General features: G+C 43.1%; 1 protein-coding gene across 4 annotated transcripts in view; it reads left to right on the top strand.

The window, feature by feature from the left end:
- Window positions 1-17,187, top strand: part of PTCH1 (patched 1) — a 111,781-nt gene that overhangs the window by 58,659 nt on the left and 35,935 nt on the right. For all 4 annotated transcript variants that reach the window (XR_013843754.1, XM_079996000.1, XM_079995999.1 and 1 more), the window contains 6 exons: window positions 3,420-3,541; window positions 5,105-5,252; window positions 6,843-6,974; window positions 8,657-8,812; window positions 9,249-9,347; window positions 9,787-9,912. Coding sequence is in view for 3 of the 4 variants with exons in the window: in XM_079996000.1 (XP_079852126.1) it covers window positions 3,420-3,541; window positions 5,105-5,252; window positions 6,843-6,974; window positions 8,657-8,812; window positions 9,249-9,347; window positions 9,787-9,912 (783 nt within the window). In the remaining variant the exon portion in view is untranslated. The remainder of the gene's footprint in view (window positions 1-3,419; window positions 3,542-5,104; window positions 5,253-6,842; window positions 6,975-8,656; window positions 8,813-9,248; window positions 9,348-9,786; window positions 9,913-17,187) is intronic.

Below are 17,187 nucleotides of genomic sequence, written 5' to 3'. Positions count from 1 at the left end.
GAACGCCAGGCACTCCTGTCCTCCACTGCCCCCCGCAGCTTGGTCAGACTTATGCTGGTAACCTCGAAAACACTATCCAACCATCTCGTCCTCTGTCGCCCCCTTCTCCTTGTGCCCTCCATCTTTCCCAACATCAGGGTCTTCTCCAGGGAGTCTTCTCTTCTCATGAGGTGGCCAAAGTACTGGAGCCTCAGCTTCACAATCTGTCCTTCCAGTGAGCACTCAGGGCTGATTTCCTTCAGAATGGAGAGGTTTGATCTTCTTGCAGTCCATGGGACTCTCAAGAGTCTCCTCCAGCACCATAATTCAAAAGCATCAATTCTTCGGCGATCAGCCTTCTTTATGGTCCAGCTCTCACTTCCATACATCACTACTGGGAAAACCATAGCTTTAACTATACGGACCTTTGTTGGCAAGGTGATGTCTCTACTTCTCAAGATGCTGTCTAGGCCTGTCATTGCCCTTCTCGCAAGAAGCAGGCGTCTTTTAATTTCGTGGCTGCTGTCACCATCTGCAGTGATCATGGAGCCCAAGAAAGTAAAATCTCTCACTGCCTCCATTTCTTCCCCTTCTGTTTGCCAGGAGGTGATGGGACCAGTAGCCATGATCTTCGTTTTTTTGATGTTGAGCTTCAGACCATATTTTGCACTCTCCTCTTTCACCCTCAATAAAAGGTTCTTTAATTCCTCCTCACTTTCTGCCATCAAGGTTGTGTCATCTGCATATCTGAGGTTGTTGATATTTCTAAAGTAAGTTAGCTTGGCCTTTGTTGGCTAACTTAGGAAATGTGGAAGGAATGGTGGAACCCTACAATCCTCTAAGCCAGCCTCAAAAATAAATTTCAATTTAACCCTCCTGAAAGTCCATTTTATAGGTACATGTGGGCAATGTGTTGCCTACAGCTGTTCTTAGAAATCTGATAATAACAGCTTTCATATTGATTTATTTTTTTTAAGTGTCTCTACCTCATGATAAGATAAATGATAAATGATTATGATGTGATTGGGATGAAGAGTCAAAAACCTGGAAGCAAATGAAGATATGATAAACAAAACATATAAAATGGATTCCAGAACAAAAGAAAACAAAAAAAACCCCCAAAAGATAAAATGGAATTCAGACATGATACTTTCAGCTCCTCAGAAGAAGAGTTGTGTGCATATGTGCCAAATAAATAAATGGCTGGCATTGCCACCTGGGCAGAACAGTCTTGACCAGTCTTGTTTGCAGTGTTGTTTCACATCCTCAGAGAGATTTTTATTTAAGAACTCCTTTCAGCTTTGTAAAACAGACTATGGCTTCACTGCATTTTGATTTTGCACTCCTGTTGGAATTTCCATTGCATGCATTTGTTTATGGGTTGCAGACTGCTTTCTGTCTGTCTCCACAGATCTTCATTTGCTTGTTGCTCCCGGTGTCTCCTGAATAGGCGTTATGCTTTTTGGATTTTCAAATGTGGGCATGATAGAAGGAGAGAGCGAGTGGGGGAATAGGTGATCTTGGGAAAGAGATGAAACTATTCCGTATGAGTGTCTTCCTGGGTGTGTTGATTTTACCAGCTGTTTGTAGTGACATGCAGTACTGTCTTCAGCTTTGTTTATGCCCTCCTGCAAAGCAAGGGATTCTAGGATATCAAAGTGACTAGATTTCTGAGGCCACTATGGCAGTTCACCAGCTATGTCCACTAAGTGCTAACTGCGACTGCCATGTGAAATGTGTATCCCTGTTCAGCTTCCTCCAGCTGTTCCTACGAATTGGTTCTCTATTTTGGCTCAGGAACATGTTTTATAATAGAGGCTGCTTTTGATTTACATTGTAAGTGGTAATATTTGAAATTTGCATGCATATGTGTATGAACAGAGAGAGGGTAAGTGGGGAGGAGAATGAATGTGTTTTAAAAGCACACGTTATTGGATGAAAGAATCCCAAATTCGTTGTGCATGTTAAAAATAACTGTCTTGCATTCAGTTGTCACCGAGCTATGATTGTGGAACTGACTTTGTTTTACGGTTTTAGTAGCTTGGATCCAGAGCTCCCTTTGTGTGAAGAGAAGTCATTCCACTCACACTAGGGTGGGCTGCTGGTTTTGCCTGATTCTGCCCCTCTCCTACTACAGCCCCCTCTGCAAAGCATACCATTGCAGAGATTTATGCTTCTGGAGGAGAACTTGAGGGGCAACAAAAGAAAGGCCCCTAAAAGAATACTGATGTGCCCATAGATGCATAGGATTTGAAACTGAATGAACTCCCTTGCTGTGGTCACTAAGCTTCAAGGCAAAATGGGGCCTTCCCTTGCTTCCAGTTCTCCATATTTTGTTTGGTCTGCAGTCTAGAGACAGGAGCAATTTAGTCCAGTGTCAGAGGTCTATACTCCATGGAAGGCAACAGGAATGTGACCTTACAGATTCCTTGACTCCCTAGGTATATGAATGTAAACAGTAAGAACCGTGCTCTTATTTGGTCCCTCAGTAAATGGAGAATGTTCTGGCGGTTTCGGTCATATTCTCTACCTTTTCTGGGAGCTACCAAGGAAATGAAGTATTCAACCTTTTCTTTTTCGTTTTTGGTTGACTGTCCCCAGTTGCTGCACCCAAAGGAGCAAAATATATACTAAAGAACAAAGTTCTGTTGTTGTTCACCTCTCTAGGGATTCAGAGTGCTAAAGATCTGTTACACTTCCCTGAGTCGGTTGGCCAGCCCAAGTCCTTTCCAACTGACCGTTAATTATACAACTTCAAGAGAAGTTTTAATTGCCTGAATTAAAGAATAGTGCGATCAGGCTTTACATTTCCATGGCAAATATCATTTCCAGTGTTACTGTGAGGGGGATACTAGAATGGGTATTCCAGATGATACGGCAACTGTATTTTCCAAGGGTGTTTACTGGAGGGAGAATTACAAAGGACTATGTTTAATTTGATAACTGACGGTTATTTAGTCCTGACACTTATTAGAAGCATCGCCATGTAAATGAATCATGGCTGAAAGACAAGGTCTCTGACATGTGCTTCTTCCGTCAGCCCACATGGATTTGCATGGATTTAACTTGTACATTTTCAGCTTTACGCATGTGGCAAATAAAAAGTGAAAAATAAATAAAAGGGGGCGGGTTCCTTTGAAAAATGACTTTGTCAATCTCACCCGTCATTGAACACAAGGGGTTTTGACTACACGGTTTGGCTTTAGGTACAATCCCCGGAACATAACCCCATGTAAATATGAAGTATTTTTACAATTCAAGTATGTTCCTGACTACTGCTTAACCCTAAACCCTTTCAGAGCTTGCTGCAGGATTCCTGTGTACTAGCAAACTTGTCTTTGGGGAGTCCCTGAATTCATGTTAGTGGTCGTGTTTCATTTTATTGCCTTGTGCTTTCTTATTGGCCTATGGTTCTGTAACATCTTTTGTTTGCCTTTTAGCCTCTAGACGTGGCCCTTGTTTTAAGTGGAGGATGCTATGGGTTATCCAAAAAATATATGCATTGGCAGGAAGAGCTGATCATTGGTGGCACAGTTAAAAATGGTACTGGGAAACTTGTCAGGTAAATACCAATGGCCTTGTCTCATATATCCTGTTTCTTTCTCTTTAAAAAATATAAAATTCTCTTGAAAACCTTTGCCACCTGTGGGCAAGGTGTTGCTAAGCTGGGTTGTCTATGGTAGGTCGTGAAATCTCCTTCCTGAATGTTTCCATGACAATTTAATTGCTTTCTAGAGTAATCTTTCTTACTACGTATTATTTGAACGTTTTGACAGTTTGTACTAGTTATGTATGCTTTCTGTACAGTGCAGTTCCACTTTGGCTGTAGGTCATCTAGAGTTACTGCTTTATTACGGGTTCAGTACAATAGTTCAGCCAACTTGGAAGGACACAAAATTGTAATTAAAGTGTAGTTCACATTTAAGCCACAGTGCTTTTGCTCACGCTTCACTCATAAGGTCTCCGTAGCAGCAGGCCTCTGTATTTCTTTCATACGCAAAAATACATATGTTTTTTTTTTCATGTTGTAAGCTGCCTTGAGCATGGTTTGAATTGTGGAAAGGTGGCATACAAATAAAGTTATGTATGTATGTTTGGATCAGGAGAAGAAAAAGCAAGCAATGTATGATGGAAACTGAGTTGCCAGAGAGCATTCTTCACCATCTAATAATGGAAAGATTTTCAGCAATTCAGCTGGGAAAATAGAATTTGTTGTTCATTCAGATGCTCATCACTGTATGCCCAGGGTACACTTACATGGACCTTACATGATTTAAATGTATTCTGTCTCATATGTATAAAAATTGGGGGACTGGTTTAAGGTAACGATCCTGTCTTCACTGATATAACCTTACTGCAAGTGAAATAGTTCTAGTCCCTGGAACAAAGTGACCCCCAATAATACCACAGCTGGCCATTCTGGCAGTAGGGAAATTGATAGTTATCTCACAATATTTATAAGTTCCAGTGCATGTGTACCAGTTTATATATATATATTTGCTTTATTTCCCTAACATGAATTTGAGACATCGAACAATGCAAATTATTTTAAAACGATGCAATATTTAAAAGTAGTAAATCACATATACCAATATTAATATAAAAAATCTGAACAACGAATATTTATAGCTACAGCATTTAAAAAGTAAAAAGCCAAAAAAAGAAAAGAGTTTTCCCCCAGGTGCCTGGGATCCTGTCTTGCAGAGGATTTGTTACAAATTTGACTTTAAGCAGATGGCTATCAGAGCCTAAAGATAATTTGTGACTTTATTCTGTTTTATTTTCCGGCATTTATTCCCCAGCTTTTTGACAAACTCTCAAGGTGTTTTGCAGTCACAATAAAGTAACACATTATGAAAACGAAGCCGAAATGAGGTGAAGCGTATTAACGTACAAAGCCGCCTTTTGCTTCGACAGCCCCTTGATCCACTTGCTCCTGAGTTGGCTTTTCCAATGAGCATCAGTTCTCCGAGGTCTCAAGCAGAGATCTTTTCCAACCTTGCGAACCCAAAGGTCCCTTCAAGGAGCTCGTTTTAGGACGCCAGGCGCTGAAAATGTCTTCGTTTAAAATGTCTGCCCTAAACCCTTTCCTCCTTCTAAGCTCCCACCTCCCTTCCTTTTGCAGTGCCCAGGCTTTACAAACCATGTTTCAGTTAATGACTCCTAAGCAAATGTATGAGCACTTCAAGGGGTATGAGTATGTTTCGCACATCAACTGGAATGAAGACAAAGCAGCGGCAATTCTGGAAGCCTGGCAAAGGATGTATGTTGAGGTAAAACAAGAAACCTACCTGGTGAACCATTTCTGGTGGGCTTTCCTAGTACAGTGGTACCTTAGGTTACATACGCTTCAGGTTACAGACGCTTCAGGTTACAGACTCCGCTAACCCAGAAATAGTGCTTCAGGTTAAGAACTTTACCTCAGGATGAGAACAGAAATCGTGCTCCGGCGGCGCGGCAGCAGCGGGAGGCCCCATTAGCTAAAGTGGTGCTTCAGGTTAAGAACAGTTTCAGGTTAAGAACGGACCTCCGGAACGAATTAAGTACTTAACCCGAGGTACCACTGTATGCTTGTGGAAATGTCCATGGTCTGTAGAAGGTATGGGAAAGCTGTTGATGGGAGTCCATCTCCCATCCTCATCCCTGGCCATAGCGTTCATAGAATCACAGAATTGTAGAGTTGGAAGGGACACCAGAGGCCATCTAGTCCAGCCCCCTGCAGTGCAGGAATCTCAGCTAAAGCATCCATGGCAGTGAATACTTCTTCATTAATTCATCAAGAGCCAGTGTGGTGTAGTGGTTAAGAGCGGTAGTCTCGTAATCTGGTGAACCAGGTTCGCTTCCCCGCTCCTCCACATGCAGCTGCTGGGTGACCTTGGGCCAGTCACACTTCTCTGAAGTCTCTCAGCCCCACTCACCTCACAGAGGGTTTGTTGTGGGGGAGGAAGGGAAAGGAGAATGTTAGCCGCTTTGAGACTCCTTAAAGGGAGTGAAAGCGGGATATCAAATCCAAACTCTTCTTCTATTGAAGCTCCATACAGTAGAACTGGCTTGTGGGATAAGTGTGCCCTCTGTTTAGAACAGTAGCAGCAAAGGATTTTAAACTTGCCTTTTTGCTTTCATCCTAGATGAATTTGCTGTTGTGAGTGACGTTAAAGAGACATACAACATTTGTTTTCACTCGTGAATTTTAAATCCTGGTGCGCTCTTCTGATTTGCTGATCCGACAGTGAACTGCCATAGCTTTAAAGAGCTCGGCTGGCTTTAAAAACATTTGGTCAGTGTGGTTATCCAGCAAAGGTGTCTGGAACACATTAGCCAGCCATAGAATCTGTTCACAGCTGCAGTCCCATTGGTGAGGTCATGTGACATTATCTGGCCTTTGTTTCCCAGGGGTTGACCTCTGCTAAGCTGCTTGCGACCTCTCTAAAGTGCCCAGCCAATGAAGAAAGAGAGGATTGCTCTTAAGAATTTGTTGTTTTAGATTAGAGGCACAACTGATATAACAACAAATCAGTTGTAGACTCTTGGATCGAGAGAGCAAAAAAATTAGACGGGGGGTGGGGGAAGCAGGGGAGACTGAGCGTGAACCGTCTTCAGTTTCACTATTTCAAATAAATTGCCATATTCCTCTCCTCTGGGGCGCACAATCTTATTTGATCTATAGCAGCCTGCTGAGCCTCTCTACCAAGTATGGCAATTATGTAACAAAGAGTTAATGACATATCCGTGTGTGTGTGTGTGACACACACACACACACACACACACAAACAAATAAAAGCTGGTTTTAAATCATATCCCCTGCAGGAACGCATTGTATTGTCCTCCTTTCCTTGATCACTGTTCCCATCTCCTCCTCACAGATCGTTCATCAGAGTGTGGCACAAAACTCTACACAGAAGGTGCTTTCCTTTACTACAACTACCCTGGAAGATATCCTAAAATCGTTTTCTGATGTCAGCGTTATCAGAGTTGCCAGCGGCTACCTATTAATGGTAAAATGAACACAATACTGCTTTGATTCTGCATAATGTTCCTGCGACTCGTTTTAAAATAACCCCTCATAAAAGCATTCCTGCAGTCGCGTTAAAAACTCCATTTGGGGCAATCTCTTTCCTTCATGTCTGTATCTTAAGAGAACCTGTGGCTCATTTGAGAAAGTGCACACATGGGATAGATGGAGGACAGGCTTGATCTCTGCGGTTTCAGCTAAGCCAATGTTTGGGGAACCTCAGGCCACAACCTATCTAGAACTATCTGGCTCTCTGAACTCTTCCTAGACCACTCCCCTTTCTCTCCAGGATGAACACATTGCTGGCTCTGTCCTATACAGTCCTTGAGCGTTTTATTGATTTGGAATGTGTCTGTGAACTCTGATAATGACTTTTCCTTGCCCAGATGGACAAAGTTGGGGTGGGGGGTGGAGGGAGAGGGGGGAAACTTGTGTAGGAACCCCTGGCTTATGTGTGACTGGAATTCAGCCTACTGTACAAAGGTCACAGTCACTTCCCCCTCTGGCCATACCCAGTTTTGTCACCAAACCATGGCAGTCACTGGCATGTAGACCCCACCCCCCAAAGACTGCAGAAGAAGAAATGTGACCTGAAAAATGTTCCGCTCCCCCGAGTTAAACCATCTTTGCTAGCAGAAAAGGCATTTGCGTGGTCAGACCTTTAAACCTTCCCCTTAAATAAATTCAGACAAGACTCAAAATTTTGGTTTGGTTTTTGGCAGAATTTAGGCCACAACTTTGTTGATTACAGCAAGTGAGTGGTTGCATAGGCTCTGGTTCAACTAGCTCCCTGCACTGTTGCAGGTAGTGCTGACCCAGGGCACCAGCATAGGTGAGCCTAGGGTGAACACCTGGATAGGCGGAAAGCCAGGAACAGGCTATGTCCACCACCCAGATGTCCCCCTGGACTAAGGCATGGGCACAACCCCCTCTTAGGGGTTGACCAAATCATTGAGTCCCTAGATTCCTTTAACGGAAAACCCTTCACATAGGGATGGCGAGAGCGTTCTCCCATCCCTATCACCTGAACCAGAGCCTATCTGCAAACTTACAAGTTGTGATGAATTGCTACGCGGCAGGCGAAAACCAAATGGCACCAGCCAATCAGCCAAGTGGGGAAAATTCCTGCCGTGCCCCTGTCCCAACAACAGATGACACACAATGGCACAGTAAGGTCAAGCGCGCAAGCCCTAAAAGTAGGGAGAGGTGGGCAGGTGTTCCGATGCACGCACCGAAAGAGGAAGCTCTGGGTCACATGCATGGGCATAAATAGGTCCCTTGATCTGTTTAGGCTGCATCCCATTGGCCTGATTAAACCCAGCATCAAGGGACCTACCAATTGGGTGTTGTGGCTATCCAAACGTACCCACCCACAACACAGGGTTTGGTTGCCAGGTCTCCCCGCAACACGTGCCCTTTTCAAGGGAGGACCCAATTTGCCTGAGACTTGTCAATCTGAGTTCAGACTCTCTGACAGTATTTGAGGAGAAGGGACCGTTGCTCAAAACTGTGCCTTACAATATCTGTGTCATGTAAAAGTGTATTTAGTAGGCGAAACCTTTGGCTAGAAAGGGGCAATGTTAAAATGTGGCTTGCGTTGTCTGAAATTTTGCTTTAAAAGACCCAGCCAACCAACCAACCAACTCTCTTTTGCTCTGCTTTCAGCTTGCCTATGCCTGTTTAACCATGCTGCGGTGGGACTGTGCTAAATCCCAGGGTGCCGTGGGGCTGGCAGGAGTCTTGTTGGTTGCACTCTCAGTAGCTGCAGGATTGGGCCTCTGTTCATTAATTGGGATTTCCTTTAATGCTGCCACAACTCAGGTACTGAATGAATAGTTATTAAGAGTTTGGTCAATTTATTTGCCGGGATAAATCACTAGGGGAGGGAATGTAAAGAGCTCTGGAGTTGTACCTGCGCTAGCATGCCAAGCAATGGACATTTTACAGGTTTAAGCTGAGAGAATAACCTATGGTTAGTCAGCAGGCAGACTGAATGGGGAACATGTGATTGTTATCTGCATTTTAAGGCAATAGTAGGACTGTAGTTTCAGCATAGATATATACATAGGTAGAAACATCCCACATCGCTTTAGGATTTTGCACGAAAAGAACAGGGATGTATCAAGCATTATAGGGTAACAGAAATCTGCATGAACAAATTTGGAAAATTATCTCAATTAGCTGGCAGGTCATAATTACTCAGGTGAGTCATAAGCCTCCTATAAACACACTTGGTTCTTCTTTCCTTTTCGTGCAGGTTTTACCCTTCCTTGCTTTAGGAGTTGGTGTAGACGATGTCTTCCTTTTGGCACATGCATTTAGCGAAACTGGGCAGAACAAGAGAATTCCATTTGAGGTAACAGCCAATTGTTTGGGACAATGCAAACTACTATATCTGAGCTAGAGGTGCATGTATGATTCGTAATGCAGGTAACCAGGATTAATCATGCCTTAGATCAGATATTCTGGCGACAAGAAAACATCTATTTTCATATCATTCACAGTAGCAAATGGCTTCATACAGATGAAAATGTATCATTCTGGATAAATTTTGCACTCATTTTCTAGAGTCTTGTGAAATAACTGATGTGTAGCTCATGCCAAGTCTACTGCACTGCAGAATTTTATTTTCAACATGTATTTTTAATGCCGGTATGGTGTTAAGAATATAATAATGTTGCCAATTTTTATGGATAATATTGATTGTGTCCTATAACTGTGCATGTCTGTCTGAGTGGTCTATATTTCCAGTATGCAATAGTATGGTATTCTACAACTTTATATGTATTTTTCAGGACAGGACAGGAGAATGTCTGAAACGCACTGGGGCGAGTGTGGCCCTTACTTCCATCAGTAATGTTACTGCATTCTTCATGGCTGCCTTAATTCCCATCCCTGCTCTACGGGCATTTTCACTCCAAGTAAGTTTATGAAGTTTTTTTCCTAACACCGGAATTATTCTTTATCCTCATCAAGCTGACTGTGGTTTGATGTTTGCATCTGAGATGTAATGAGATCCAAGGTGATGGACCTTGGGAGAACAGAGCAGAACGTCCCATCAGCAATTAACTCATCGGGTGGTTCTTTCTGGGTTGAGAATAATCCTCATCACAGTTCTGTCAGTGTTAGTGTAGGCACCTAGAGTAACCTTAGAGGTGCGTCACTCACAGAGTGTCCTTGTTTTCATGTGCACGGTGGACAGAAAATGCACTTGGCGATTATGTTGCCCTTATTTCACAATGCCTTTGTTTGAAACTTGGCATAGTCCTAAATGAGAAAATGTTGATTCTGCCCTTGGAAAAACCTTCCTGGGGATCATTGGCTTAAGAAATGTTTCAGGGATTAGCCTTCCTGCATTCTGTGATTCTCATCTGCGATCCCACTGCAGATCCCTCAGTGACACAAAGCATGCTTGGCAGTAACTGGGGCTAGAGCTTTTCTGTAACAGAAGGCATTTTGGAATGGTCCAGTATGATTGCATCTTGCACGGGGCTTATGTTCCAAAGATGGCACGCATCCTTACCCTTCTGGAGCCCTCAATGAGCAAGTCTTGCCCCCCAAGAAAGCCAGAGTGCTTTTAGAGAGAAAGCGGGACATGCCTGATAAGCAAGGCAGAGAGACCTTGAAAGTTGTTTCCAACGCTGGGAAAACCCAGTGCAAAAAGAGCTTTTAAAGTGTGTATTTAATTTGACTTGTGTACATTTAATTTGCCCAGTTTCAACCAGCCTTCAACCACGCAAGGTTGAAAGCGCACAAGTTAAACACATGTAAGTTGTGATTGTACTGTATTTTGATGTTCAGTTCTGATGGTTATTATGTAATCAGCCTTCCTTTTTATGCTATTTTTATTTTTGGTTTGGTTGACTCCTGGATTGTTTCATGTTTTATAACTGTTGTTTTTCATTGTTAGGCTTAGAAAAATAGGTGAGAGATAGGATTTTTAAAAATATATATAGGCTGTGCAAAGAAAAGTTTATGGTTCTTTGTTTACTCACTTAGCTCTTTGCGTACTGCTATAGTAGTATTTTGATACTTCTTTCTGGTGGGAGCTGTCCACTCTATTAAGGGAGCTGTCCACCAGAGAGGAAATCGTGTGTTGTGGTTACGTCGCTCATGTAATAATAGCAGCTAGCACTTACCATATGGTAAGTTATATCTAGGTGGGGCCAGATGAGGTGTCCAAGGCTACTATGCACCCCAAATTATTAGCAGTAACCAAAGGGGTTGCCTTAACCCTGGTTAAAATCACACAGACATTAAAACCATGGTTTAGATTGTTCTGGTATTTGTTGCTTCCTACTTAGTGCAGAAGAGGGACGCGGGTAGCACTGTGGTCTAAACCACTGAGCCTCTTGGGCTTGCCGATCAGACAGTTGACAGTTCGAATCCCCGCGACAGGATGAGCTCCCGTTGCTCGGTCCCAGCTCTTGCCAACCTAGCAGTTCGAAAGCATGCCAAAAAGTGCAAGTAGATAAATAGGTACCACTCTGTACCAGAACTTTATGAAATTCTTAACAGTTGGTCATTACAGTGTGTATTGAATAGAACAGCGTCTGGATTTGTCTGTACCAAATGCTGCATTTGAAAGGCAATTTGGAGCCTGTTTGGACAATACAGCTCTCCCTGGAAATGTAGAGCCTGTTTGGCTGATCCTCCCCCACTCCTGAACTTCAGGACAAGGCGGGATTGATAATATGTCCTCCCTTTCACTGCATATAGGGATGCGGGTGGTGCTGTGGTCTAAACCACTGAGCCTAGGGCTTGCTGATCAGTAGGTCGGCGGTTCAAATCCCCGTGGCGGGCTGAGCTCCCATTGCTCGGTCCCGGCTCCTGTCAACCAGCAGTTCGAAAGCATGCCAAAAAGTGCAAGTAGATAAATAGGTACCACTCTGGCGGGAAGGTAAATGGCGTTTCAGTGTGCTACTCTGGTTTCGGTGTTCTGTTGCGCCAGAAGCAGCTTAGTCCTGCTGGCCACATGACCTGGAAAAACTGTCTGCGTACAAACGCCGGCTCCCTTAGCCTGTAAAGCGAGGTGAGCACCGCAACCCCAGAGTCGTCTGCAACTGGACTTAACTGTCAGGGGTCCTTTACCTTTTTTTTTTTTTTTTTACTTAGTGCAGAAGTAATGCCTTCTATATAGTTAACATACGTAGTGATGTGTGCTTGAAACCATGGCTTTGCATCCTGGGTTGCAGCTAATCCTCCACCACGTGTCAGTTGTTCAGATGTAACATGTAATCATAGTTTAAGAAAAACAAACCATGGTTAAACATTATATCTGGATAAACAAAGGGTGCAACTGCTATAAAATGTTGCTAAACAACATTGATCATTGCTCCTTTTCGCCTTAAACAATTGCCCCAGTAACTGAGATCATGCCACATTCTTTTTAGCACTGGAATTGAATGCATGAACTCTGAAGGCTACACCTTTGTGTAAAAGCCCTGCTGTTACAGAACACTGTAATAGCAATAGCACTGCATTGCTGACCCATGTTTTCCAGGAGTGCTCTTCTCCAACTGAGCTAAGCAGTGTGCACAGGGAATGTGGAAATCTGGGCTTGCAGAAGTTTCTGTGGATATTCTTCTCCCACTTCACCCCGCTCAGATCTGTACTCCAGAAGTATAGGTTAGCACTGATACAAATCAGGCTTAATTTATAATGTGTGAATGGGCTCAGAGTTGACTCTTGCGTTATAAAAGTGTCAGATACTGAATCTGCAATTAAATCTCTTTCCTGGGACTAGAGTATGCTCATGTGGTTAACATGATGCTTTCGTGTCTTTTCTTGGTACATCCTTATTTCTTCCGTAGTGGAGGAATGGAGCTTATACGTGAAGTTCTTTCCTTTCCATTAGCTGATAAAAGCCGCTGCATGTATAGACTGATGCTTTTGAATCCAAAATCAATTCAACAGAGCCCTTGTGCCACCTGCAGAGTGTATATGTGTTCTATGAATACTAGTGGTCACCTTGGACATTTTTGGAGGGTTTGTATGTGGGTGTGCGCGTGCCCTCGTCATGCTTTCTGCTTCATAGTCATAATCATTATATTTATATTTTTCCAAAGACAAAATTAAAAAGCATGGGTGGGTACTGCTAGGGAAGAGCTTTGAAAAGAGCTCTGGGAGGCTTTCCTTCTGGCACAGCTCCAGCACAGAGGATTTATAGCTCACTCTGACCTTGGTAAAGACTTGGTAACTGTACTTTCTCAGCAGTCATTTTTCTTCCCTTTCTGTCTGGCTCACCAATCATTTTTCACTCTACTTGACCCTTGACCTAACTAGAGGAAGCAGGAATTACAATTTTTCTTAATACGTGTTGCAACTATTGTGGGAGACACACACACACACACACACACACACACACAAGTGGTGTGTAAGCAGTGCTATGAAAAGAAGTTATAATCTATAGCATTAAGTCAGGTTTTTATTGAGATCTCTTCTAATTATTGCGAGCCTGTGCTTGTATTCTGGAGTCCCCTCAGAGTAGCAGAGGCAGTTGTTTCACCCCCACCATTCTTTCTCCCTTTCTCTGCCTGTATAGCACTTCTAATTTTGTTACTTTAACTGAATCGCTGTGGTCTAAACCACTGAGCCTCTTGGGCTTGCTGATCGGAAGGTCGACGGTTTGAATCCCCGTGACGGAGTGAAGCCCCCGTTGCTCTATCCCAGCTTCTGCCAACCTAGCAGTTTGAAAGCACGCCGGTGCAAGTAGATAAATAGGTACCACTGCAGCAGGAAGGTAAACGGTGTTTCCGTGCACTCTGGTTTCCGCCACAGTAATCCGTTGTGCCAGAAGCGGTTTAGTCCTGCTGGCCACATGACCCGGAAAGCTATCTGTAGACAAACGCTGGCTCCCTTGGCCTGAAAGCGAGATGAGCGCCACAACCGCAGAGTCGCCTCTGGCTGGAATTAACTGTCCAGGGATCCTTTACCTTTACCTTTACCTTTAGTATGGAACACAATTTTCCATAGTTATAACAGTTTCCCGCCGTGTCCACACAGAGGCAGTCCCATGATCTGGAGAAATGTGTGCTGCACTCAACCTCATTGCCACATCAGAAGCAGTTGCAGCAGGAAAGCCCTGTTCTCTTGGGAGGGGGCATTGCCCACAAGCATGTAATCCAGAGCAAGTGTATATTGTTAAATCATGAATAGTACCCTGGGTTTCAAAACCCCCCCCCCCTTAACAAGGCTGTTGAATGCTCACTTCTTTATCCTCGTCGCCATTCTTGAAAACTGATCTACTGTGCAACTAATAATTCTGCTGCAAATGAAATCAGCATATGAAAGGCATGCATGTGTTGTTAAATCTGTAATTCTTCCGAAAGAAATAATTTTTAAAAATGATTGAAGCATATTCCCAGCAAGACTCTGAATTGCCTCGGAATGTCAGGTTTTGGGCATATTTGCACGGTGCTCAATGATTTTCAAACTGACATGCCTCAGATTTTCAAACTTAAAAACCAGTCTCTAGTAAAGCTTTGGCCTCTTGGAACATCAGCTTATTCTCGTGTGCTATCGTTGTGCTTTACTGCATATCTCAGTTGCCCATCTTTTCATGCATCTGGTCATGATTTGTTCTTTCTCTCGTAAATAATAGGCACATTTTTGTTCACCACTCAGGTTTGTCACTGCAGATCTTTGTGCTCCAAACCACTTTTTAAAACGTTGGATTAAAAAAGCCAGTTTGTACTACTGAGCTAAGAACTGCTGCACTGAGACCTAAGTAAAGTAATAATGTCCAACCACTATGTTCATGTGCTGTAATACAAAGCATGTCACCCTAATCACGTTATATGTGGCAGGTGGAATTATATGCAAAGGATTTGTATTGAAAATCCATGGTTATCAAGCATATTAGAAAAAAGCAAAGAATAGCAAAAAGAGAAAGAAAGGAACCCCTTGTCAGCAGTTGATATATCTCTTATTTGTTCCTTACGACTTTGCCAGGTGTGGCCAAATTCAGGTGATGCATTTAATTACAGTATTCGAAATCAGCTGGCCATGCAAGCGGCTTTTGGGTGGTCTGTTTTTAAACGTGGATTTATCCACATTTACAGTCCTTCGCCCTGTCTTTGTCTCATTCAGATTTGTTTATTGAAGAATTCCTGTCTGTCTCGGAGACCTTCCGCTGCCAAAGTTAAGAAAGCACAGCAATATAACAGGTTTTTCTTTTTCTTTTCAGCAATGTTTATTTCTGTTCATCTCGATAGGAGCCCAACCAGCAGATGGGCTTAAACAGAGTGTTGCTTTGACCTTTCTCTATCTTTGTTCACTTTCCTCGAGACATTATAAGATAACAATCAAGGCTTCATTGGCTTTTGAGGCTCAATATCTGTAAAATAATCCAGCTGCTTAGAGAGAATAAATGGCTTCCTGACAGGGTGAAAACCCAACTTTCAGTCTTCCATATCAATGCCTGTTTCTGAACTTCTTTTGTTTCAGGCAAGGTGGTACATTCTCCATACCACCAAGCTGTTGATTTAGTTCAGTTCAAATGACTATCAAAGGAGGTGCTGATGTTTCAGATGTGAATGATGGATCTCTCTGAAACTTTCACTGGGTTAGCCTTTGTTGCTCAGTAACCGAGTGCCGCCAGTGTGGAAGTCAGATCCTCAAATTGTATCTGTAGTTATACTTTTATTTTGTGTGCAGGGATACAGTCACCCTCTTCTGAACACCCATAAGTGAACTGCTTCCTTTTGGAATTCTTTAGTACTTTATCGGCTTCGATTCAACATCTGCAGATGTATATAACTTGGTGCTCCTGAAATGAATCTAGACATATTCACTTCTGAATATGTGCACACATTACTTGTGCCTGTTTTCAAAAATAACAGTTCATATTGCTCTTTTGCCAAAGGGAAAAAAATACTGCTGAAAGTGAAAAAAGGAGGAAAAAATAATCTCTATTTTTCCTCCCCCCCCCCCTTTTTTTTTTTTTTACTATCCAGTCTAGCTATGTTTATGAGGTATGTTCAGTCTGGAAATTAGAGAGAATGCTCAGGAGAGTTTGGCCCACAGTGAAAAGCAGTATCTGGCATTTGCCAGCAGAGAGCTTATTTATGTTTGAGGGAGGACACTGCTTCCCACTAATGTGAGGTGTGTGTGTGTGTGTGTGAATTTGTGGGAGCGATACAGTTTAGACAAGACACAGTGTTAACATACGCAACAAGGGAGGTGGTTGTAGCAGTTGTGCCCTAAATATTACATTCCCTTGCTTACCTGTGTGAGGTTCTCTGTCCTGCACCTCTGCTTCTTAGAATGGAGTAAAGCTTGGAGTTGTGGCTGGCTGTGCTTGGAGTCCTGAGACAGAACACCTGTTAGGGTTCTAGTATGAGAAATGTTCTGGAAACAGGCTGTTTTGTGCTAAAGTGCCCTTTCCCAGCAGCTAAATTCCCCCTTGTGAGATTGACATATTGCCAGAAAGTCTTAACTCCATCCTTCACTCCTTGTTGTCTGAGTTCTTTTCTCTTGTTTGGGGTTTATATACTGGCAGTGCTGTGCTGGGGCGCAAAGTTGCTCCGTATCTGTTATGGGAACGTGACGTGGGGCAATTGTTGACGTGGGGTGGCATTTTTTGAATTTCCTCCTCTTCCATTAAAATCAACAGGAGGGAAAATCTTTTTGACAACTCTGGGGCTGTGGACACAGCCATGAATTGAAATGCACCCCCTGCTACCCATGTCTTGCCCAAGGTTGCTCCCCATTTCTGCCATTGCACTTGCATATTTTCACCAGCAGAATGGCTTTGCTGCCAGAGCTTTCCAACGCTGAATCTATCCATAGCAGTGGCATGCTTGGCATAGCAGGGCCTCTCAAATCTAGTGCCCCCTGAGCAAGTGCTTATTTAGTATAAGATAACACCCCTGATCTAGGTCCAAAATTTCCTCTTGGCCAGTAGGTGAACCACTGTTAGAAACTGAGAAATGAAAGCTAGGAGCTAAGTGGCACCTTAAACCTAGGTTAGGGGTGCAACAATGGAATGTCTAGGCACACTTTTTTTAATAACAAGAATACAAAGCTGAAAATGAATGAACTGCAGCTAAACGCTAGTCCTCATCTGAAGACTGCAAAAAACAAAGCAATGCTTCCCCTGCCTGCCCCCCTAATATTCTTAAGAGGGTCTCTTCTCCAGTCTTCAGAGACTGGCTGGAAATGGGGAAGCTGAAAAAGGTCCTCCTTTCCTTCCA

The sequence above is a fragment of the Podarcis cretensis genome (genome assembly GCF_951804945.1).
Source record: "Podarcis cretensis genome assembly, chromosome: 11".
Taxonomy (NCBI): domain Eukaryota; kingdom Metazoa; phylum Chordata; class Lepidosauria; order Squamata; family Lacertidae; genus Podarcis; species Podarcis cretensis.
This window is presented reverse-complemented; position numbering and strand designations above follow the sequence as displayed.